The 24051-nt window shown below is 39.0% G+C and overlaps 1 protein-coding gene across 1 annotated transcript; it reads left to right on the plus strand.

Moving 5' to 3' along the window:
- The first annotated feature begins 265 nt into the window (after positions 1–265).
- On the plus strand, positions 266–4604 carry LOC114053378 (H-2 class II histocompatibility antigen, A-R alpha chain-like). The gene is made up of 5 exons (XM_027876370.1): positions 266–423; positions 1553–1801; positions 2232–2513; positions 2933–3120; positions 3254–4604. The coding sequence occupies exons 1-4, from the start codon at positions 339–341 to the stop codon at positions 3085–3087; spliced, it is 771 nt and encodes a 256-aa protein (XP_027732171.1). The 5' UTR covers positions 266–338; the 3' UTR covers positions 3088–3120; positions 3254–4604.
- Positions 4605–24051: the final 19447 nt, after the last annotated feature.

Raw genomic sequence — 24051 nt, forward strand, 5'->3', positions numbered from 1 at the left:
TAAACTCCTTAAAGTCATGGATTGTTTGACTTTGGTCTTTGTGTCTCATACAGTAGGCACTTAATACATGTTTGTAAATTGGTTAGATGATTGATACATAAAGGCTAGCTAGACAAAGTGAATTTACTGAATTGCCCTACAGGTCTGTTCCAGAACATTTTACCCAACAACAGAGAGGTCAGTTGAAAAGATTTTTCTGATTGGCTGCACATGGCTGATCCAGGGTTTGGCTCCTCCCTGTGAAGTCTTGCCCTACCTCTTCCCTTCTACCTAATATCTGCCTCCTTGCCCTGTATCCCTTTACTTGGGGGTATTAGCAACAGAGAAGCCCCAACAGAATGGCTGCCAACAGAGTCCTGATCCTGGGGACCCTCTCACTGGCCATGTTGCTGAGTCACCAAGGAGCTTCTGAGTCCAATGAAGGTAAGTTTGTCACAAAAATCACTGATGGGGAAGGCAACGAGGGAGATAGAAGGATGGGGGGCGATGTCAATAGAGCAGATTGGAGAGAAAGACTCCTGAAGTTCCTTAGTGTTTGTCCTTCTATGGAATCTCATTACTTCAGGGGAGGCCAGGGCTATGGCTCATCCCATACTCTTAGGAGGCAGATAAATCTCAAGTGGCTGAGTTTAGGGATGTAGGGCATGGGAGAGTGCCTTAGTTTAGTTCCTAAATGGCCTTTCATTCTACTACCAGTCCCAAAGGGAAGCCCAACATAGAAACTGATGGGCAAGAGCACATGACTTGCATTCAATTTCCTAATTCTTTGTTTTTGGTTTCAGTTATTTCATGCCCCACCCCAGCTGTTCCCCACTAATGGGTCATTTCTGGGTTGAGAGCACATCCCTCTATGGGACTCTAAGCTCCATTTGGGGAAGGATCTTATCTATCCTTTCAGTCTTCAGTAATGACCAGCACAATGCTCTATGATCACAGTATACATAAAAGACAGATTTGTTGAAGATTGATTGCCTTATTTCTTAGTTTTCTCCCCATGTCCTCCCTCTGAGACATAACACTACTGAAATATATCATCCAAATAAGCTAGAATATTATGTTATATGATGAAAAGAAAGAAGATGCATGGGACACAGAATTGAAGGACCCAGGACAAAACAGGGAAGGGAATAGGAATAAACATTGATTTAGCATCTGCAATGTACTAGGCAATCTGCTAAGGCTTTTTATAAGTATTATCTCATTTGATCCTCACAATAATCCAAGGAGGATCTTGTTATTCTCATTTTAGAGTTGAGAAAACTGAGTCAAACAGATTGATGACTTGCTGAGAATCACACAGCTAGTGTGTCTGAGGCTGGATTTGAATTCAAGTCATCCTGATTCTAGGTCCAGCACCCTTATCAACTGCCTCAAGTCATTGGGACATGACTAAAACCTGTCCCCAGGTTTCTTATCATCTACTCCTCTCTGGGTCAGGTGCTGTGGTAAACACCTGTCCTGGTGTCCTTTTCCAGAACTTGGATCCTTGGTGTATTATGATCACAAGTGTAATTATGTTTTGTCCCTTCTCCCCTGTACTTTCATCCCCCAGCTGACCATCTGGGGGTGTATGGCACAACCATGTACCAGTCCTATGGGTCCTCAGGCCAGTATACACATGAATTTGATGAGGATGAAGAGTTTTATGTGGACCTGCAGAAGAAGGAGACTATATGGAGGCTGCCAGAGTTTGGCCATTTTACTAGCTTTGACCATCACACTGCGCTGAGAAACATAGCCGTAGCCAAGTATAACTTGCACCTCCTGATCAAATGCTGCAACAGAACCAGGGCCATTAATGGTATTGATCTCTTTCCACATCCTCTTTCCCTGTCTACCCTTCCTATAGTTCCTTACTAACTAATAACAGGAGCCCTTTTATTTCTTGTCAGACTACTCTCCCACCACAGTCAGCACCAGAAGTCATCAGGCCACCCCAGACCTCCTCTCACCATTTTCCATTCATCATGTCACCCCAACTCTGTTAGTCATCCTGACACATTCCCAGCCACAGAAGGTCTCTTGTCCCAGCATTCACACATATTGTCTGCACCAGATTTTTTCCCTACACAGAGCAGTGTTACTAGAGGGGTTGGGGAAGCAGGGCAGGGGGTTACAAAATAAAGGAGTTCACTGAACCCTGGAGAATGAGCTTTCAGGACCAGTCCTATTTAACGGGCTCAGTGGAGTATGAAAGTCCTTAGGTGAGCACCTCCCCTTTCTGTTCTCAGTGCCCCCTGAGGTGACTGTGTTCTCAGACAGTCCCGTGGAGATGGGCCAGCCGAACATACTCATCTGCTTGGTGGACAACATCTTCCCCCCAGTGGTCAACATCACGTGGCTTCGTAATGGGCAGTTAGTCACTGCAGGTGTGTCTGAGACAGACTTCTACCCTCGACCTGACCACAAATTCCGCAAGTTCCACTACCTCGCTTTTCTCCCCAACACAGAAGATTTTTATGACTGCAAAGTGGAGCACTGGGGCCTGGAGCAGCCAGTCCTCAAGCACTGGGGTATGGAACTTTTGTCCCTGGACTAGGAATCCAAAGAGCTGAGTTCTAATCTTGTCCCTTCCATCAACCAACTATATCATCTTAGGCAAGACCCTTAATTTATCTGAGCCTAAGTCTCCTCTTCTATAAAATTGAGACTGATATTTGCTGATCTATGAAAGGTCATTGTGAATGCTAATGATAAAATTCTTTCTGTAGATATATTACTATAGTTCCTCCTTTTCTTATCTCTCCCTTTGTCACTACTTCCCTCCAAGAACCCACTAGTCCCATCTGTAGTTTTCCTCCCACAGTTTTTCCTGTATGAATAAATCATCTCAAGGTCCCAATAGTACCTTCCTCCAAGAATCTGAATTCCTGTATTCTGTACATCTCAAAGATACCAATCCTCTCCCTCCATGTTTCCTTTCCCTCCTCAGAACCCCAGGTTCCATCCCTGCTGCCAGAGACAACAGAAGCTGTGGTCTGTGCCCTTGGTCTGGCTGTGGGTCTGGTGGGCATCGTTGTGGGCACTGTCCTCATAATCAGGGGCATACATTCCAGCAGTAGGACCCAACATCAAGGGCCTCTGTGAATCAACTGATAGAAAAGGACTAGAGAGACCTGGGTAAGAGTGAAAGATAAATAAATACTGTGATGATGGGGAGAATAAGGAATCACAATAGCAGTAGTGGTGGAGGTGTTGGAAGAATTACCATGGGAACAGAGGCTGCTCTCCTGTAAATCTTCTCCTGCCACAGGTAACAGCTTTCTAAATGAGGAGGAACACAAGGAAGAGTCCAGCTCCCTGTCCCTGACCTTGGTCTGGCTGAAGATGCTGCCTTCTGTCATCTGTCTGAGCACCTCATCTATCTGTTCATCCCTCCATTTATCTACCTGGACTTCTGATTGATTCTACCTATGCCTTCTCTTTGCTGACTTCTCCTTAATCTCAACATTTTATATAGCAGACAGCCTGGTCTGATCTCTAATTTCCCTGTAGGTTCTCTAGAGTGACTCAAGTCCAGGGTCCCCCTTCTTCCAATCCTGATATTCTCCATAGCTGAGTAAATTTAGTCATCTCGCCACCTCCCCTGCATTCAACTATCACTTCTATATAGATGATGCCCATATACATTTATCCGTCCCTAGTCTTTTGCTGAGCTGTAGTTTCCCACATCATTAACTGCCTGTTGGACACTCCTATCCCTTAATCATTTCCAACTCAACATGTCCAAAAAAGGGCACATTATCTTTTCCCCAGACCCCTCCTCCTTTTCCTAACTTCTCTATTTTTGCTAAGGGCACTAACATCTTTCCAGTCACCCAATTTCACAATCCCTCTCATCTTCTACTCTTTGCTTTCCCTCACTGGTCACATTCAATCAGTTTACAAGTCTTGTTGATTCTACCTCCACAATATATGTTGTTTCAGTCCCATTCTCCTCACTCACATGGCTAGCACACTGGTTTAGGCCTCTATCATCTCTAACTTGCATGATTGCAATAGACTCCACTAAATCACTTCCTCCTCTTTAATCCACATTCCACACAGCTGGCAAATTTTCCTAAAGTACAGGTATGCTGGTATCCTTGCTTTTCTCAAAAAACTCTAGTAACTGCCTCCTAGAATGAAATACAAGCTCCTCGGGCTTTAAAAGTCCTTTACAATTGGCACTATATATGCTTTACACTGCAGTCAAAGAGGTCTTTTTGCTGTTCTTTATAGAGACCATTTAATCTCTGATCAGTTTTCATGTCCAGTCTCCATGTCTTTGCATAGGCTGACCCCTGTGCCTAGAATGCCTTCCCTCTTCACTTTTGTCTCATAGAATGTTAGTTTCCTTCATAGTTCAGCTCAGGTCCCATCCTAAGAAACCTTATCCTGATACCACCAGTTGCTAGTGCCCTTCCTCCTAAAAATTACTTTGCATATTTTTTATATTTCATTCATTATATATATGTTTTTCCCCATCCTTGACCCCCTCCCACACCAATACAGTAAGATTGTTTTAGAACAGAAACTGTTTTGAGGTTTTTGTTTTTGTTATATTTGTATCCCCAGAGCCCAGTACGGTGGCTGACATATAAATAAATTCTTATAAAATTTGAGTAACTTCTTTATTTGATGCAGTTACAGACATGTGGGCTTCTGGGTCCTTCTTGGTAGGATTGGATGAGGTTTAACTGATTGGTTTACCATGGCTTAGAGATAAGACGTCCTTAAATCTTAAAGAGTTACAAAATTGATTTACTGGGAACTAAGAGATCAGGGTTGATCTAGTCTGACCTTTCCCTTGGGTCAGTCTTACCCCAGCGGACTGTAGCAGAATCCATGCTCTCACAGCTTTTCTGGAACCAGTGACAGTGCAGAAGTGTGGGGGGAGGACCATCTGCTGATCATTGATGGATTGATATGGCATTTAGAATCCTGGCAGAGAGGAAATTGGAGAGAGAAATGAAGGATGAAGTTGGGTCACATAGGTGATCAGAACTGTTAAACCTATCTTATCTTCCCAATTCAGTACAATTTAAGCATTTTGAATTTGTACACAACAATCTAGTTACACTTATGCTTAACTTTCAATGACTCCCTATTTGCCATTACATCAAGTCTAATTGATTCTAAAATTTGAGTCTAAAGTTGATTGACAGTCTTGGAAACTGTTTAATGTTCAAATTAGTCTTCCAGTTAATTGTTAACTAGTAGTTATAAGTTACTGAATCCCGTTTAAATTATTCTCTAAGGTATGATGTGATTCTTTCAGAGTTATCTTGACTTTCTATTTAGGAATAAATGGCCAATCATCAATTATTTATGATTAAATGCTTATTATGTTCCCAGGCACTATCCTTCACTTGCTTCATATTGTGCATTAGTGCCTCTTCTACTTTCCCCTTTTTTGGGAAACCCTATACTATAGCCAAAAGTAACATTGTCCACTGGATTCTGAGGCTTTTAAGAAGCCCCTGAATCTAAGAATGAGAAGTTCAATTTTCCTAATAAGAGGTCGGGGTCCACCAGCAATGAACCCAGTCAAACTGAAAGGCTGGGTGTAGGACAACTGGATTGGTGAAGTATCTAGGCCACCATGAGTCCAAGCAGTTGGCTCTTTGCTAAATGCTTTATTTAAATATATACATATATACACATATATATATATATATATATGTTTTTCAATGAACAAAAATCTCTCTCTTCCTGCTGGTTTTGTTTATAATATAGAAATGTTAGTGATTGGTATGGATTCATTTTATATCATGCAATTTTGTTGAATCTATTTTTCAATTATTTTTAATTGATTTTGCAGGGTTCTCTAAAAAAAAGCATTTTATCATCGCAAAAATGATAATAACAATAATAATAGCTAGCATTTATTTTATCCTTACTATGTGCCAGGTACTGTGCTAAACATTTTACAACTATTATCTCATTTAATCCTCACAACAACTCTAGGAAGCAGGTGATTATGCTCAATTTACTGATGAGGAAATGAAGGTAAACAGAGATTAAGTGACTCGCTGGAAAGTGTCTGAGGTCAGATTTTGACTCAGGCCTTTCTAACTCCAGGACCAGCACCACATCCACTGCACCACCTCGTTGCCTGATAATTTTGACTATGCTACTGCATTTCTTTCTTTCTTTCTCTTACTCTTTCTCTTTGTTTGTTTGTTTCTTCTATAGCTAGAATTTTTAGCATTGTGCTAAATATTTATGGTGATAATGGACTTCCGCACTTTACCCCTGATTTTATTGGAAAGATCCCTAATTTTTTCCCATTAAATATAATATTGGCTCTTGGTTTTGGTAGATACTACTTATTATAGTAAGGAAATATTAATTTATTCATGTATTTTCCAGCGTTTTTAAGAAAAATGAGGGCTGCATCTTATTAAAAACTTTTCTCTGTTGATATAATCACACGATTATATTATATGTGTGGGTTTTGTTACTAATATGGTATATTACATTAATTGTTTTCCTGAAAGTGAACAAACTTTGCATTTCTGATGTAACCCTGGCTTCAAGCCTAGAGCATTTACATAAGATTCTCCTCCTTGGTAGAGAATAATAACTTGATGCTGTGTGCTTATGTGAGAGGTATTGTCGATACATGTATTTTAGAGAGAAAAGACACTTTTCATTCCTATTCAAGAATAGACACAAATAATTCCAGATATTCTCCAGAGAGTGGTCATTTGGAAAGTCAAGACTTAGTATTTCTCATCATTTAAAACAACTACAAAAGAGCTTTACTATTAGCACTATTTTTTTTTTGTGATCAGTGCCCCCAAAGCATAAACAAGATATTCAGTCTGATGAAAGGGCAATTTACAGAAAATAGTACTAGCACGCCATCGAGAGAGAGAGACAATAGACTTTGGAAGGTAGTCTATAGGGGAATGCTAGCTCTGTGACATGTTCCTGATTTCCACATTGTCTCCCTAGAGACTTTGGATAATTTTTCTTGGGTGAAATTGACATTTCTTTGTCTTGGTTGACTTGGGATCTTACTCCCTTCTAATGAACTTATTTAGTCTGTGTATTTTCTGTTAATTCTAATCTGTATAATTTCTCTGATTTATTTTATATCTGTTTACATAAATGGCTTTACTCATTATTGACTAACTGTGACGGTCTTTCATGTAACTAGCATATGGTGAAAAGGAGCCAAGCCTGAAGATACAAGATTGTTTTTTGTCATTCCCCTTTAATAGATAGCATACCAAACATGGGGGATGGTAAGAGAGGAGGCATCTCTCATAGTGACAGCTGTTTCCAGATTGGTTCTGAAATATATTGGGACTGTGGGGTGGAGAAGATGATACAGTTAAAAATGTTTTCATTTAAAAGTTTCTACTTGGCTCTGATATTTTCATCAGAAATACCTGAAAACACTTTATTCTATTAATCATCATGTCCCAGACTATACTCAGTTTTGTAGTATAAGCTATCCTTAGCTACAAGCTTTTGCCTATTGCATTTTGGAATATCATATTCCGAGATTTTCTCTTTTACTGTAGTTGCTGCTAAGGGAGAGGGAGGGTAGAAGCATTTGTTAAGTATCTCCTATGTGCCAGGCCCTGTGCTGAGCACTTTGCAAATATTATCTCATTTGATTTTTGCAATAACCCTGGGAGGTAAGTGCTATTATGATCCTCATTTTACAAATGAGGAAACTGAAGCAGACAGCGACTAAGTGACTTGCTCATGATCATATGCCTAGCAAATGTTTGAGGCCAGATTTTAATTCAAATCTTCTTAATTCCAGGCCTGGCACTCATTTTGTATCCCCAAGACTTAGTACAGTCTGTGTATAACATACAAGGTGCTTAGTAAATGTTTATTGACTGACTAATTCTTTATTAAATGCCTATTGTGTGCGAGGCACTGCTCTTAGCAATAGGGATACCTTTGTATAATGAGATAGGATACCAAAATAGTGAGACAGGTCTGATCTTCTATTTTAATAGGGTAGACAATATGAATTAAGGGAGATAAGGATTATTTTGGTTTGGGAAGGATGAAGAGTAAAGAAGGTATTATGAGACAGACATTTTGCTTTAAGCTATCCCTGAAGAACATGCTGAAACATCATATAGCAGAAATGCCAAATGGAAAACAAAATGAAGTTGGTTGTGTCAATTCTTTTTTTTCCTAAATTTTATTTATTTATTCACTTTTAATTTTCCACATTCCCTTCTATAAGACTTCGAGTTCTAATTGTGTGGATTATTAACAAACCATTTTTCGCTCTTCAAAAAATGCTCTTTCAAGAAAATGAATGACTCTTGTAGTTAAAAGGCCACCAGGAAGGAAGCCTCTTCCTTGTCTAGCCTCTGAGGGAAAAGAGGCAGGAAATGATAAGCACTCTAGTTGGCTACAAGCTCCTTGCAGGCAGATATCCTTATGTCCTCTAAAATCTGGAACAACGTTTTAAAAATAGGGATAGATGCTCAACCTGTGATTTTATTGATATAGGGAACTCCTGGATGAGAAAGCTTGGCAACCTGGAGCCTTAGACTGTTGTCAAGCAAGGTGTCACACACAACCCATGGGCTTGCAACTGGAACCACATTAAAATGGAATTAAAACATAAATAACATTACATTTAAACAACTATGTCAATATGCCCAACAGAGATCCTTATGTATGAATTAGTGGTCTGTTTATGCTTAAGTTTCACACCACTGGCCTAGAGCACTACAAATTTATGTGACTTGCCCAAAATCACACAGCTAGTATGTAGTAGGACTTGAACCCAGGTCTCCCTAACTCCAAGGCCAGCTCTCTATCCACTGCAGCTAGCTCTCTAGATTCACTGGCTTTCATATTTGACTTCAACATAACATTAAATAAATGTCCACTGAATAAATGAATGAATAATTGACTGGAGAGGGGGAGAGGCACAAAAAGGCATTTTCAAGTAGTAGTTTCCCTTGACAACTTAGGACATTTCAGAATTCTGGGAGTTAATTGATCAACACAGTACTACTAGGAATTGAGCTTGGAAAGTCCCTGCTGACTTCAGTTTACGAAATAAGAATAAATATCAAGCTAGCCTATTAGGAAGGAGTCAGGGATAGGAACTGACACTGTCCTGGTATTCTGTTTCCTCTTCCTAAGACAGACTAGCCATTAATTTCCCTGTGACATTAATAGAGTCACCTGATAAATGACTCTGTTCCCTTAAGTGGTAGGCATAAACAACATGATATAGTATAAAGAAAACTGAATGACATCAGGAAGGTGGTGTCTTAACTTGCAAGTGAATTGGATTTAAGTGAGGCAGAGTTGTACAAAGTCATCCATCTCTCATTCTCTCCTCCAGAATCATCCAGGAAGAAGCGAGATACTATTTCATCAAATATTCAGCCTGGTCTCCTGCCTTGTGCAAAAGGAAGTAACACCATTCCTTTAGCCCCCAGCAACTGTCCCCTATGAACTGCTTCTGGTTATGAGGGAACTCCAAACTGAGGCCAAATCTCTAAGGAAAATGAAAATCTGTGACCCATTCCTGTCTTGACAACCTCCCACATACCTTCTTCAATTTAATAATTCAGAGCCCTTAGCTGTCATTCAAACCCCTTCTTCAATCCCCCACTGTCTGATACCTTATTTCCATTCACCTCAGTCAGTGATGTACTGGAGCCAACTCTGATGAGATCATGAGAGGCAACTGCTAAATTTTCAATGTGAGCATTTACCCCTTTGGAAATCAGAATTCTCTAAAACAAGGCCTGATTTGTTTTGTTGGTTGTCTAGACTTAAGGAAGTGATATAGAAAATGTTAATAATGCAGCTTAAACTTAAAAGTATATGTCAAACATTTACCAGCATATCTCAGCCCAGTCCCCTGAACTTCCCACTCTAAAGTGACCCACTGTGATCTCTGGAATACCTGTCCCATAGGTAACAAATTTGTTTTCACTTGAAATCTTTTCCTTTCCTACTCCTTCCATCTTCTGACTCTTCGTGAAACCTGGCTCCCCCCTGATAACACAGCCTCCATGGCCTCCCTTTCCAGCACTGGCTGCACTTTATTCATCCTCTTTATCTCACTGGTTGAAATAGAAGAGCTAGAATACTCCTTTATCCTCATTGCTACTTCTAGGTTCTCCATCTACCTCTATCCTCTCAACCTTTGAGGTTCACTCAATCCATATCTACTACCTAACCCAAGTTCTGGTAGCTATAGTCTACCAACCTCTAGGACATGCTCCTTTTGTCCTCAGCAAGTTCAGTGCTTGACTCAGTCTTTCTTTGTTCAACCCCTGCCTTTATATGAGGGAGACTTCAACATACATATTGATATTTCCTTAATTACCCTACTCACAGTTATTCACCACATAATTTGATATCACCTACCTTTCCACACATCCTAGTCAAACACAAAGGTGGTCTTGACCTTGCAAGTGATTATTCATTCCAACTCATCTTCTCCAATACTTTTCCAGTGCCTTCTCTCTCGTATCCATTCTCTTACATGTCTTCTACTCTGCATCATCATGGCCTACAAGCATGCTCATGTTTCCTTCATTCAAGTCCCAGTTAAAATCCTACCATCTGTAGGAAGTTTTTCCCATTCCCCCTTAATTCTAGTGCTCTGTTTATTATTGTATTAATCACTATTTATAATTTCTAAATTATCCTAAATATGTTTTGTTTGTACATATTTTTTGCATGTTGTCCATCTCATTAAACTGTAATCTCCTTCAGATCAGGGACTGTCTTTTGCCTTTTTTTTTTTTAAAAAAACCCATCATTTAGCATAACGCCTGGCATATGTTGTTCAGTCATTCAGTAGCTTTTAATTCTATGTGACCCCATGGACTTGGTCTATTGGGTTTTCTTGGCAAAGATACAGAATTAGTTTACCATTTCTTCTTTCAGTTTGTCCACATTTTATCAATGAAGAACTGAGGTAAATAGTGGTTAAGCGCTTTGCCCAGGATCATACAGCTAGTGTCTGAGATTGGATTTGAACTCAGATCTTCCTGACTCCAGGCCTGGTGCTCTATTTACTGTACTACCTTATCTGCCTCTACCTGGCATATGGCAGTCTCACTCACTAATTGTATCAAGGAGACTGAAGCAGATCAGTGGAGGTTCATGACCTATAGCTTCAGAAAGACAGACACATAGACTCCAACACCCATACAGACGTTGCTATTGGCTCCTTGAGAAGGAAATTAAGGGGTGGGCCTCTGGGGATATGACTTACCAGTTGAATTAGGGCTCAGAAAAGAGCACCAAAGCATTTTTATGGACATAAGTATACATGGATCACATTAGCATACATGAAATTGATTTGTTACTAATTCATATGGAAGGGTTCTAGGTATTCAAAATAAAACAAGAATTGTTCTCCTAGACCACTCAAGTTCTGATAACCAATTCTTTATTTTAATTTATTTCATTTCCAAAGCAGTTTTTTAAAATTGGGTAACATCAAAAATGCTATTCTAGGTGGAGCCAAGATGGCAGAGTAAAGGCAGAGACTTGTTTGATCTCTCCCCTAAATCCAACCAAATATGTGTAAAAAATGACTCTAAACAAATTCTAGAGCAGCAGAACCCACAAAAAGATAGTGCAAAACAAATTTCCAGCCCAACACTACTTGGAAGGTCAACAGGAAAGGTCTGTTGCACCAAGCTGAGAAAAGAGTACAGTCCAGCACAGGCTGCGCCAGCACAGACCAGGCTCCAGCAAACTTGGAGCAGGCCTCAGGGGACTGAATCACTGGTAGCTGTGGCAGTCTCCAGACTTCTCAGCCCACAAGTGCTAGACGACTTAGAAGTTCAGTAAGAAAGGTCTCTCAGACCTAGAAAAGAGAGGAGTGCAGTCTAGCCCCAGCCCCAGCACAGCCCCATCCCCAGAAAGCCAGGAACAGGCCTAGGGAGTGACTGAATCAGCAGTGGTGGTGGCAGCTTCTGGAGCTCTCAGCATACAGATGTTAAGGAGATCAAACAACTGGTCAGAAGGAGATTACAGGGGTATATTTGTTAGCACTGAGGCAACACTTTATTGCTTTTTTAAAAAATTATTTATTTTTAGTTTTCAACATTCATTTCCACAAAATTTTGAGCTCCAAATTCTCTCCCCATCTCTCTCCTCCCCCCACTCCACAACGGTGTAGATTCTGAATACCCCTTTCCCCAATATGCCCTCCCTTTTATCACCCCTCCCTTTCTCATATCCCCTTCCCCTTCTATTTTCCTGTAGGCCAGGATAGATTTCTATACCCCATTGCCTGTATATCTTATTTCTCAGTTGCATGTAAAAACAATTTTTAACATTCATTTTTCAAACTTTGAGTTCCAAATTCTCTCCCTTCCTCACTCTCCATCCATCCTCATTGAGAAGGCAAGCAATTTGATGTAGGTTATACATGTGTAGTCATGCAAAACACTTCCATAATAGTCATGTTGTGAAAGACTGACTGTAATTCTTTCCATCCAATATCCTGCTCTCCCGTTTATTCTATTCTCTCCTTTGACCCTGTCCCTCCTCAAAAGTGTTTGCTTCTGATTACCCCCTCCCCTGATATACTCTCTCTTCTATCATCCTCCCCCCACCCTTATTCTATTTCCCCCTATTTTCCTGGAGGGTAAGATAGATTTCCATACCCAATTGAGTGTGTATGTTATTCCCTCCTTAAGCCAAATCCAATGAGAGTAAGATTCATTCATTTCCTCTTATCTCCCTCCTCTTCTCCTGCACTGGAAAAGCTTTTTCTTGTCTGTTTTATGTGAGATAATTTACCTCATTCTACCTCTCCCTTTCTCATCCTCTCAGTACAATTCTCTTTCACCCCTTAATTTTATTTTTTACAATCATCCCTTCATATTCAATTCACTCTGTGTCCTCTGTGTATATATATTCCCTCCAACTACCCTAATACTGAGAAAGGTTTCATGAGTTACAAATATCATCTTTCCATGCAGGAATGTAAACAATTCAACTTTAATAAGCTCCTGATTATTTCTCTTTCCTGTTTACCTTTTCATGCTTCTCTTGAGTCATATATTTGAAAGTTTAATTTTCTATTCACTTCTGGTCTTTTCATCAAGAAGGCTTGAAAAAAAAAAGAATGCTTGAAAGTCCTCTATTTCACTAAATGTCCATTTTCCCCCCGAAAGATTATACTCAGTTTTACTAGGTAGATGATTTTTGGTTTTAGTCTTAGCTCCTTTGACCTCTGGAATATCATATTCCAAGCTCTCTGATCCCTTAATATAGAAGCTGCTAAATCTTGTGTTATCTTGATTGTGTTTCCACAATACTTGAATTGTTTCTTTCTGACTGTTTGCAATATTTTCTCCTTGACCTGGGAACTGTGGAGTTTGACTATAATATTCCTAGGAGTTTTCCTTTGGAGATCTCTTTCACGAGGTGATCAGAGGATTCTTTCAATTTCTATTTTACCCTCTGGTTTTAGAATATCAGGGCAATTTTTCTTGATAATGTCTTGAAAGATAATGTCTAAGCTCTTTTTTTGACCAAGGTTTTCAGGTAGTCCAATAATTTTCAAATTCTCTCTCCTGAATCTATTTTCCAGGTCAGTTGTTTTTCCAATGAGATATTTTCCATTGTCTTCTATTTTTAATTTCTTTTGGTTTTGTTTTATAATTTCTTGATTTCTCAAAGAGTCATAGCTTTCATTTGCTCCATTCTAATTTTTTTTCTGAGTATACAAATGTTACTTTACTACAGATATGTGTTTTCACAAAGCTATAAAATACAATCATGCAAATCAAGACCCAGAAAGTTAATACAGAGTTGAGTTTGGAAATCATTTTACATAGAATTCTCTCTTAATAGATTTTATTTTTACTCAAACATTTTTTTTTAATTTTTAACATGTGTTTTTAAAACTTTGGGTTACAAATTTTCTCCCTTCCTCCCTCTCCACCCACTCTCATTGAAAAGGCAAGCATCTTGATACAGGTTATAGATGTGTAGTCATGCAAAACACTTCTATAGTAGTCATGTTGTGAAAAACTAAGTATATTTCCCTTTATCCCATCCTACCCCCCATTTATTCTATTCTCCCTTTTGACCCTGTCCCTCCTCAGAAGTGTTTGCTTTTGATTATCCCCTCCCCCAATCTGCTCTCCCCTCTATCAAACCCCTGCTCTCTTGTCCCCTTCCCCCCTTATGGGGGGGGTAAGATAGATTCCCATACCCCACTATGTATGTTATTCCCTCCTTAAGCCAAATCCTATGAGAATAAGATTCACTCATTCCCTCTCACCTTCCCCCATTTCCCCTCCACTGTAAACATCTTTTCTTGTCTGTTTCATGGGAGGTAATGTACCCCATTCTACTTCTCTCTTTCTCCTTCTCCCAGTATAATCCTCTCTCACCCCTTAATTTTATTTTCCAGATATCACCCCTTCATCTTCAATGCACCCTGTGCCTTCTATCTATCTATCTATACATACATATAATTTTTTCCCTCCCACTACCCTAATACTGACAAAGGACTCATGAGTTAAAAATATCATTTTTCCCTGAAGGAATGTAAACAGTTCAACCTTAATAAGTCCCTTATGATTTCTCTTTCCTGTTTACCTCTTCCATGTTTCGCTAGAGCCTTGTGTTTGAAAGTGAAATTTTCTATTCAGCTCTGGTCTTTTCCACAGGAATGCTTGAAAGTCCCCTATTTCATTGAATGACCATTTTTTCCCCTGAAGGATTATACTCAGTTTTGCTGGGTAGGTGATTCTGGGTTGTAGTCCTATCTCCTTTGCCCTCTGGAATATCATACTCCATGCCCTCCAGTCCCTTAATGTAGAAGCTGCTAAATCTTGCATTATCTTGATTGTGTTACCACAATTCTTGAATTGTTTCTTTCTGATTACCTGCAATATTTTCTCCTTGGCCTAGGAATTCTGGAATTTGACTACAATATTCCTAGGAGTTTTCCTTTGGGGATCTCTTTCAGGAGGAGAGTGGTGGATTCTTTCAATTTCTATTTTGCCCTCTGGTTCTAAAATATCAGGGCAGTTTTCCTTGATAATTTCTTGAAAGATGATGTCTAGGCTCTTTTTTTTTGGATCATGGCTTTCAGATAGTCCAATAATTTTTAAGTGCTCTCTCCTGGATCTATTTTCGAGGTCAGTTGTTTTTCCAATGAGATATTTCACATTCTCTTCTATCTTTTCATTCTTTTGGATTAGTATTACAGTGCCTTGGTTTCTCAGATTGTCACTAGTTTCCAATTGCCCCATTCTAATTTTTAAGGAAGTATTTTCTTCAGTAAGCTTTTGGACTTCCTTTTCCATTTGGCCAATTTTGCTTTTTAGGGAATTCTTCTCCTCATTGGCTTTTTGGACCTCTTTTGCCATTTGGGTTAGGCTATTTTTTAAGGTGTTATTTTCTTCAGTATTTTTTGGGGTCTCCTTTAGCATCCCTCTCAGTTTTTTCTCTACTTATCTTACTTGCTTCTCAAAATCCTTTCTGAACTCTTCCATAACCTGGGACCAATTCATATTTTTCTTGGAGGTTTCAGATGTAGGAGCTTTGGCATCTTTGTCTTCTTCTGGTTGTGTGTTTTGATCTTCTTTGTCACCAAAGTAAGATAATATAGTCTGACTCTTTTTCTGCTGCTTGCTCATGATCCTGGCCAATTACTTGAGTTATAAACTCTTTGTTAAGGTAGGGGTCTGCTTCCAGTGTGGAGAATATATTGTCCCAAACTTGAGGGGTTTTGTGCAGCTGTTTTCAGAGGTACTTCTAGGGACCTGTAAATTTTCAGTTCTTCCAAGTTGGGATGATCAAAGGACAGGTGTTTTCTCCTTTCCTAGTCTGTGCTCTGGTCTATGAGTGACCACAATCACTCTTTTCTGCCTTGGAACTGTGAGGAGGATTTCTTCTCCACTCCTATCACAGGCTCCACCATGCCACCTCCTCGCCCCAGGACTGCCACTCAGGACTACAACCTAGTCCCAAGCACAGGCAAAGCAAGAGAATTCCACCTCAGCATCAGTGAAGAGATCCTTGCAATCCCCCTCTAATCAGCCATTTGATACCCTCACCATCTGTGAACCTAGAGCTCCAGAAGCAGTGAACACCACAGCCACCCTGAGGCTATGCCAGAGCTGGGACAAGATCATGCTTCTCTCTCACTCAGGTCTGACAGGCCTTTCCTACTGAACTTCTAAGTTGTTTTTGGCATTTCTGGGTTGAGAAATCTGGAAACCACCACAGTTGCTCTGTTATTCAGTCTCATGAAGCCTATTCTGGGTTTGCTGGGTCTCTGTCTTTGCCTGTATGGCCCACACTGAACTGTGCTCCTCTCCCAGCCCAGTGTAACTGACCTTTCCTGTCTACATTCCAGATTGTCTTGGGCTAGAAATTTGTTTTACTCTGTCTTTTTGTGGGTTCTCTTGCTCTAGAATTTCTTTAGAGTCAATTTTTACAGGTATTTGGAGGGGTTTGGGGGAGAGCTCAAGCAAGTCACTGCTTTTTCTCTGCCATCTTGGCTCCGCAAGACTCTGTTGCTTTATCCATACTTGGATCTGGGCCCCAGTTTTGGGTGGCAGTCCCAGGGCAAGGAAGAGCACTAGCATAGCAGAGCTTGGGACAGCAGTAGAGGGGGGACCTTCCTCACAGTTCCAGGGCAGAAAAGAGTGCTTGTGGTCACTTACAGACCAGAGAATAGGCCAGGAGAGGAGTAAACACTTCTCCTTAGAGCATACCACCTTGAAAGGACTAAAAGCTTACAGGTACCCTAGAAGTATCTCTGAAAACAGCTACACAAAACCCCTGAAGCTTGGGACAGTTCACTATCCACACTGGAAGCATAGCTCTCCCTTAACAAAGAGTTAAAAAGTCAAGTAATAAACTGGGGAATGAGCAAACAATGGGAAAAAATTCAGACTATAGAAACTTACTTTGGTGACAAAGCAGATCAAAACATACAACCAGAAAAAGACAACAAAGTCAAAGCATGTACATCCAAAGCCCCTATGAAAAATACGAATTGGTCTCAGGCCATAGAAGAGCTCAAAAAGGATTTTGAAAATCAAATAAGAGAAGTAGAGGAAACATTGGGAAGAGAAATGAGAGTGATGCAAGATAATCATGAAAAACAAGGCAACAGCTTGCTAAAAGAGATTCAAAAAAATACTGAAGAAAATAACACCTTAAAAAAATAGCCTAACCCAAATGGCAAAAGAGTTCCAAAAAGCCAATGAGGACAATAATGCCTTAAAAAGCAGAATTGGCCAAATGGAAAAGAAGGTCCAAAAGCTCACTGAAGAAAATACTTCCTTAAAAATTAGAATGGAGCAATTGGAAGCTAATGACTCTTTGAGACATCAAGAAATTATAAAATAAAATCAAAAGAATTTAAAAATAGAAGATAATGTGAACTAACTCATTGGATAAACAACTGTTTACTATATTTTTAGTATACTCTAAGGACAAAATCATGATAGGGAATTGATTAAGGTCAGATATTCTGTAATTAATTCCAATCTGCTAACTGTTTGGTGGTGAGGAAGCTTTATGATTGGTTGTATTGTTGAAAGTGGGATGCATTCAAAAGTCTCTAGTCACCCAGGTCCTGTCCCCCATACCACTATCTGTCTTTCCTCTCTTTCTTGCCTTGCTCCTATTCCAAAGAGAAACAACAAGGCAGGGGGGAAAGTTTTGGGCCTTTTTATACCAAGGATATTATGTGACCTGTGGATACTGGGCTTGGTTCCTTGATTTTGTGTTTCTTCTTTTGTGTTTTAAGTGAAGGAGATAAAAAAGGATATGACTATATGGACTTTGAAAGGTCAAGAGAATGGGCCATCAGTGTCCAGTAGCCAGAGTCCATGCTGGAGTTTGCATGTCAGCCAGAATATATAACTAGAAAAAGGTTATGAGGAAACACCTTTGGAAATTAACCAAGAAGTAGCAGAAATGGACATTCATCCATCCATCAACCAAGTCACATTTGGAATTGAACTTGGTGAGATAAATACTATGCAATTCTAAGCCAACTCTTCCAAGGGACTGAGGAGTTATTAGGGAACATGAACCCTACAGGCTTTGAGGGTACTTTGTGTGTATGTGTGTGCATGTGTGTGTCCATGTGTGTGTATGTGTGTGTGTTTGGGGGGAAAATATTTGTACTTCTGTTCTATCACTCTAATGTAAATGTCCTTTTGAAACAGCTAATTAATGATCATTGATGAAAAGAGAAAAAACTAGGGTATTAATTAAGCTAGGAAAGGAAAAAAACACTGAGAAACATCATTGAAATTATATTACTTTTCATTTCCACATAAACACTGTTCAACTTCAAATTGCACAGTTCCCCTTCAAATACAACTAGCAACCTACAGTAGAGCTCAAAGGTGTTATGATCTTACCCTGAGGGAGGTTGACATTGGTCAGTTAACCCCATCATTATTTAATACGCACTAACTCAACTTTCACCAAATTGTTGAATAATGTACTAAATAATCACTGGACTGCATTAACTTGGAGTAAATGTGTTGTATCAGTCTTGATTTTGTTGAATTTTATTTGAATGTTGTTTGCATTGATAAAAGTGATGAGTAAGATATTTATGTGGAAATTATACTAGAAATGTGCAAAAATGTTGACCCTTGTTTTGATTGTCCCAGCCTCTACGCTAGAGGTCTCATACTCTAAAATGAAAGCAAACCCTATAGTTTGGAAAACTGCTCTACCTTACTTTAAAACTCTGCTCAAGATCTTGTCTTAAATGAAGCTTTTCTGATGCCCCCAGCTGCTAGTGCCCCCTGCCATGTACTGAAATTGTCCTGTATTTCTTTCATACATATTTGGATTTAATTGATATGTGTATGCCATAAGTAGCAATCAGGAACCCTGCCCCACCACAATGTGTTCTATTTAGAGTACTCCCCATTGATACAAGAACGAAGCTGAGCTGGGCCTTCCTTGCCACTGAAAGGGACATATGTTCAACACTAAAGGACTTTACAATGATATAGCTATCTCCTTAATGTCATCAGAGGGACAGGCTGCCTCAAAGAAGATTGACCACTGAGTCAGGAAAAGCAGCCCACCTAGAAGAATGGAAAAGAAAGGATTGTACTGTCAGACATTCTCTCTTCCCATTAGAAAACATGCAGGGACTCTTTTAAGCCTCTCTTTTGGACTTCCCATGGTAATGGCTGCTTTCACATGAGAGAAGACAGATGAGTTGCCTGGGTGCCAGGGGCTGAATGGGGGTTGGACCTCCTAGCAGCCTCTGCTCCTGTGTTTCTTTGTCTAAGCAGAGGTAGGGGAAAGGTAGAGCCAAGATGGCAGAGTAAAGGCAGGGATTGCCTGAGTGCTTCCCCAACCCCTCCAAATACCTTTAAATAATGACTCTGAACAAATTCTAGAGAAGCAGAACCCACAAAAAGATAGAGCAAAACAATTTTCCAGCCCAATATGACTTAGAAAGTTGGCAGGAAAGGTCTGTTCCAGCAGGGTAAGAGAGGAGCACAGTCCAGTGAAGGTGCCTGCACAGACCAGGCCCCAGCAAACCAGGAGCAGTCCTTGGGAGTGACTGAATCAGGAGGAGCAGTGGTAGTAAGGGGATCAGAAAATGGGACAGAAAGAGATTTACAGGGGACCCTTTGCTGGCACCTGGGTGGAGGACTCTGATACATTGCTTATACTTAGATCTGGGTCCAAGTCCTGTGTCTTAATCCCAGTGGGAGGAAGAGAACTAGCACAGCAGAGCTTATAGCAGCAGGGGAGCAGGTACCTTTGTCACACTTCCAGGGTTGAAAAGAGTACTTGTGGTTGCTCACAAAACAGTGCACAGTACAGTAAACACACCTTTCCCTAGCTCATACCACCTTGGAAGAGACAAAAAACTTATAAGTCCCCAGAATGACCTCTGAGTAGAAAATGAATAAACAACAGAAAAAAAAAATCTGACCATAGAAAGTTACTATAATGACAAGGAAAATCAAAATACACTCAGAAGAAGACAACAAAATCAAAGTTCTTGAACCCAAAGCCTCAAAGAAAAATATGAATTGGTCTTGGGCCATGGAAGGGCTCAAAGGGGATTTAAAAATCAAGTAAGAGAGGCAGAGGAAAATTGGGAAGAGAAATGAGAATGATGCAAGAAAATCATGAAAAACAAGTCAACAGTTTCATAAAGGAGGCATAAAAATAACATCTTAAAAAACAGAATATGCCAAAAGGTAAAAGAGGCACAAAAATTCAAGGAAGAGAAGAATGCCTTGAAAAGTGGAATTGGCCTGATGGAAAAAGATATACAAAAATTCAATGAAGAGAAGAACTCCTTAAACAGTAGAATTGGCCAAATGGGGAAAGTAGTGCAAAAGCTCACTTAAGAAAATAATTCCTTGAGCAAAAAATAGTTTGCCTGTCAGGTCTATGGAGAAGGGAAGAATTTATGACCAAATAAGGGATAGAGAACACTATGAAATGCAAAATGGATGATTTTGATTACATTAAATTGAAATTTTTTTTTGCACAAACAAAGCCACAGCAACCAAGATTAGAAGGGAAGTAGAAAGCTGGGAAAAGTTTTTTTCACAAACAGTGTCTCTGAAAAAGGCCTCATTTCTAAAGTACATAGAGAACTGAGTCAAATTTATAAGAATACAAGTCATTCCCCCAGTTGATAAATGGTAAAGGATATGAACAGGCAGTTTTCAGAAGAAGAAATTAAAGCTATCTATAGTCATACGAAAAAATGTTCTAAATCTTTATTGATTAGAGAAAGTCAAATCAAAATGATTCTGAGATACCACATCACACCTATCAGATTGATTAACATGACAAAACAGGAAAATTATAAATGTTGGAGAAGATGAAGGAAAATTGGAACACTAATGCATTATTGGTGGAGTTGTGAACTGATCCAACTATTTTGGAGAGCAATTTGGAACTATGTCCAAAGGGCTATAAAATTGTGCATACCCTTTGATCCAGCAATACCACTTCTAGGTTGTATCCCAAAGAGGTCATAAAAATGGGAAAAGCACCCACATGTACAAAAATATTTATAGCGCTCTTTTTGTGGTGGCCAAGAATTGGAAATTGAGGGGTGCCCATCAACTGGAGAATGGCTGAACAAGTTGTGGCATATGAACGTAATGGAATACTATTGTGCTGTATGAAATGATGTGTAGGCAGATTTCAGAAAAACCTGGAAAGAGTTACATGAACTGATGCTGAGTGGAGTGAGTAGAGCCAGGAAAACATTGTACGCAGTAACAGTCACATTGTGCGATGACTGACTTTGATAGACTTAGCTCTTCTCAGCAATGCAAGGACCTAAGATAACTCCAAAAACCTCACAATGGAAAATGCTATCCACATCCAGAGAAAGAACTTTGGAGTCTGAATGCAGATGAAAGCATATTATTTGGTCTCCTTTTCTTTTGTTGTTTTATTTTATTTCTTCTTTCTTGTGGCTTCTCCCATTACTTCTAATTCTTCTTTACCTCATGACTAATGTGAAAATATGTTTAATATGAATGTATAAGTAGAGTTTATATCAGATTGCACACCATCTTGGGGAAGGGGGAGGAGGAGGGGGAGAAAATTTAAAACTCAAAATCTCATGGAAGTGAATGTTAAAAACTAAAAATAAATAAATAAATAATTTTTTTAAAAAGAAAATAATTCCTCAGAAGTTAGAATTGGGCAAGTGGAAGTTAATGACTTTACTAACATCAAGAAACAACCAAACAAAATCAAAAGAATGAAGAAATCAAAGACAATGTGAAATATCTCATTGGAAAAAACAAGTGACCTGGAAAATAGACCCAGGAAAGATAACTTAAGAATTATTGGACTACCTGAAGGTTATGATCAAAAAAAGAGCCTAGACATCATCTTTCAAGAAATTATCAAGGAAACAGCCCTGATATTTCTAGAATCAGACAGTAAAATAGAAATTGAAAGAATTTACCAATCACCTCCTGAAAGAGATCCCAAAATGAAAACTCACAGGAATATTATAGCCAAATTCCAGACCTCCAAGGTCAAGGAGAAAATACTGTAAGCAGCCAAAAAGAAACAATTCAATTATCATGGAGCCACAGTCAGGATAACACAAGGTTTAGTGGCTTCTGCATTAAAAGTATAGAGGGCTTGAAATATGATATTCTGGAGGGGCAAAGGGACTAGGATTACAACCAGGAATCAACTACTCAGCAAAACTGAGTATAAGCCTTCATGGGAAAAAAGAAACATTCAGTGAAATAGAAGTCTTTCAAGTATTCTTCGTGAAAAGACCAGAGCTGAATAGAAAATATGAGTTTTAAATACAAGATGCAAAAGAAGCATAAAAAGTTAAACAGGGAAGAGAAATCATAAAGGAATCAGATAAGGTTAAACTGTTTATATTCCTACATGGCAAAATGATATTTATAACTTCTAAAAACATTCTCATTATTAGGGCAATTAGAAGGAGTATATGTAGACAGAAAGGAAAAGTGTGAGTTAAATGTGATGGTATGATTATTTAAAAAAATTAAGGGTTAAGAAAGAAGAATGCACTGGGAAAAGGGGAAAGGGAGAGGTAGAATAGGACAAATTATCAGACATAAATGAAGCCTGAGAGATTTTACAGAGGAGGGGAAAATGGATGAAGCAGGGAAGGGAGCACATGAAACTTATTCTCATCAGAATTGGCTCAAAGAGGGAATAATATATACACCCAGTTGGGTGCAGAAATCTATCTCACCATACAGGAAAGCAGGAAGGGAAGGGGATATGAGAATAGGGGTAGGGTTTGTGTGTGGATCTGAGAGAAGGGAAGGCAGTTTGGGGGAGGTAAAAGTCAGAAGCAAAACACTTTTCAGAATAGAAAGGGTAAAAAGAAGAGATAGTGAAAGTAGGATAAAAGCGGGAAAATAGGAGGGAGGGAAATACATAGTTGGTAATTATTACTGTGAAAAAAATTTTACAATGAGTTTTTCTGATAAAAATTTCATTTCTCTAACATATAGAAAACTAAGTCAAATTTATAGAAGTAAGAGCCATTCCTTAATTGATAAATGGTCAGAGGATATGAACAGGCAGTTTTCAGAAAAAGTAATCAAAGCTATCTATAGTCATATAAAAATGCTTGAAATCACTATTGATGAGAGAAATGCAAATTAAAACTACTCTAAGTTACTACCTCATACCTGTCAGATTGGCTAATATGACAGAAAAGAAAAAATTACAAATATTGGAGGGGGTATGGGAAAATTAAAACACTAATGTACTATTGATGAAGTTGTACACTGATTCAACCATTTTGGAGAGCAATTTGGACCTATGCGCAAAGGGCTATACAACTATGCATACCCTTTGACCTAGCAATACCCTTACTAGGACTGTATCCCAAATAGATAAAAAAACAAAAAGTAAAAGGACCTACATGTACAAAAATATTTATAGCAGCTCTTTTAGTGGTGGCAAATTGAGGGGATGGCCATCAATTGGGGAATGGTTGAACAAGTTGTTGGATATGATTGTGATGGAATACTATTGTGCTTTAAAAAATGATGAGCAGGACGCTCTCAGAAAAACATGGAAAACTTACATGAACTGATGCAAAGTGAAATGAACAGAACAGTAGAACATTATGCATAGTAAAAATAATATTTTATAATGATTTATAATGAACAACTTAGCTATTCTTAGCAATACAATGATCCAAGACAATTCTATAGGACTTATGAAAGGTGCTATCTCCAGAGAAAGAACTGGTAGAGCCTGAAAGCAGATCAAAGATATATTTTCTATACTTTATTTTTTCTTGTTTTTTTGGGGGGGGGGAATCTGTTTTCTTTCACAGAATGACTTACATGGAATTATGTTTTGCATGACTATGTATAACCTATGTCAAACTGTTTGTCTTCTCAGTGGGAGTGGAGAGGGAGGGAGAGAATTTGGAACTTAAAATTTGAAAAAAAAAGAATTTCAAAATTGTTTTTACATGTAATTGAGAAAAAAATAAAACATCAAATAGTAATAAACAAAGGCAGGATGTACTTTTGTGGAGGGGACACCTGGTATAGAAGTGAGCAGAGATGCCAATGA

The sequence above is a fragment of the Vombatus ursinus genome, unplaced genomic scaffold (assembly GCF_900497805.2).
Source record: "Vombatus ursinus unplaced genomic scaffold, bare-nosed wombat genome assembly UNPS02014811.1, whole genome shotgun sequence".
Taxonomy (NCBI): domain Eukaryota; kingdom Metazoa; phylum Chordata; class Mammalia; order Diprotodontia; family Vombatidae; genus Vombatus; species Vombatus ursinus.

Coding starts and splice junctions, on each gene's coding strand:
- LOC114053378 (XM_027876370.1), top strand. CDS start 339: ATGGCTGCCAACAGAGTCCTGATCCTGGGGACCCTCTCACTGGCCATG. Junction 424..1,552: donor AGCTTCTGAGTCCAATGAAG/GTAAGTTTGTCA, acceptor TTCATCCCCCAG/CTGACCATCTGGGGGTGTAT. Junction 1,802..2,231: donor CAGAACCAGGGCCATTAATG/GTATTGATCTCT, acceptor TTCTGTTCTCAG/TGCCCCCTGAGGTGACTGTG.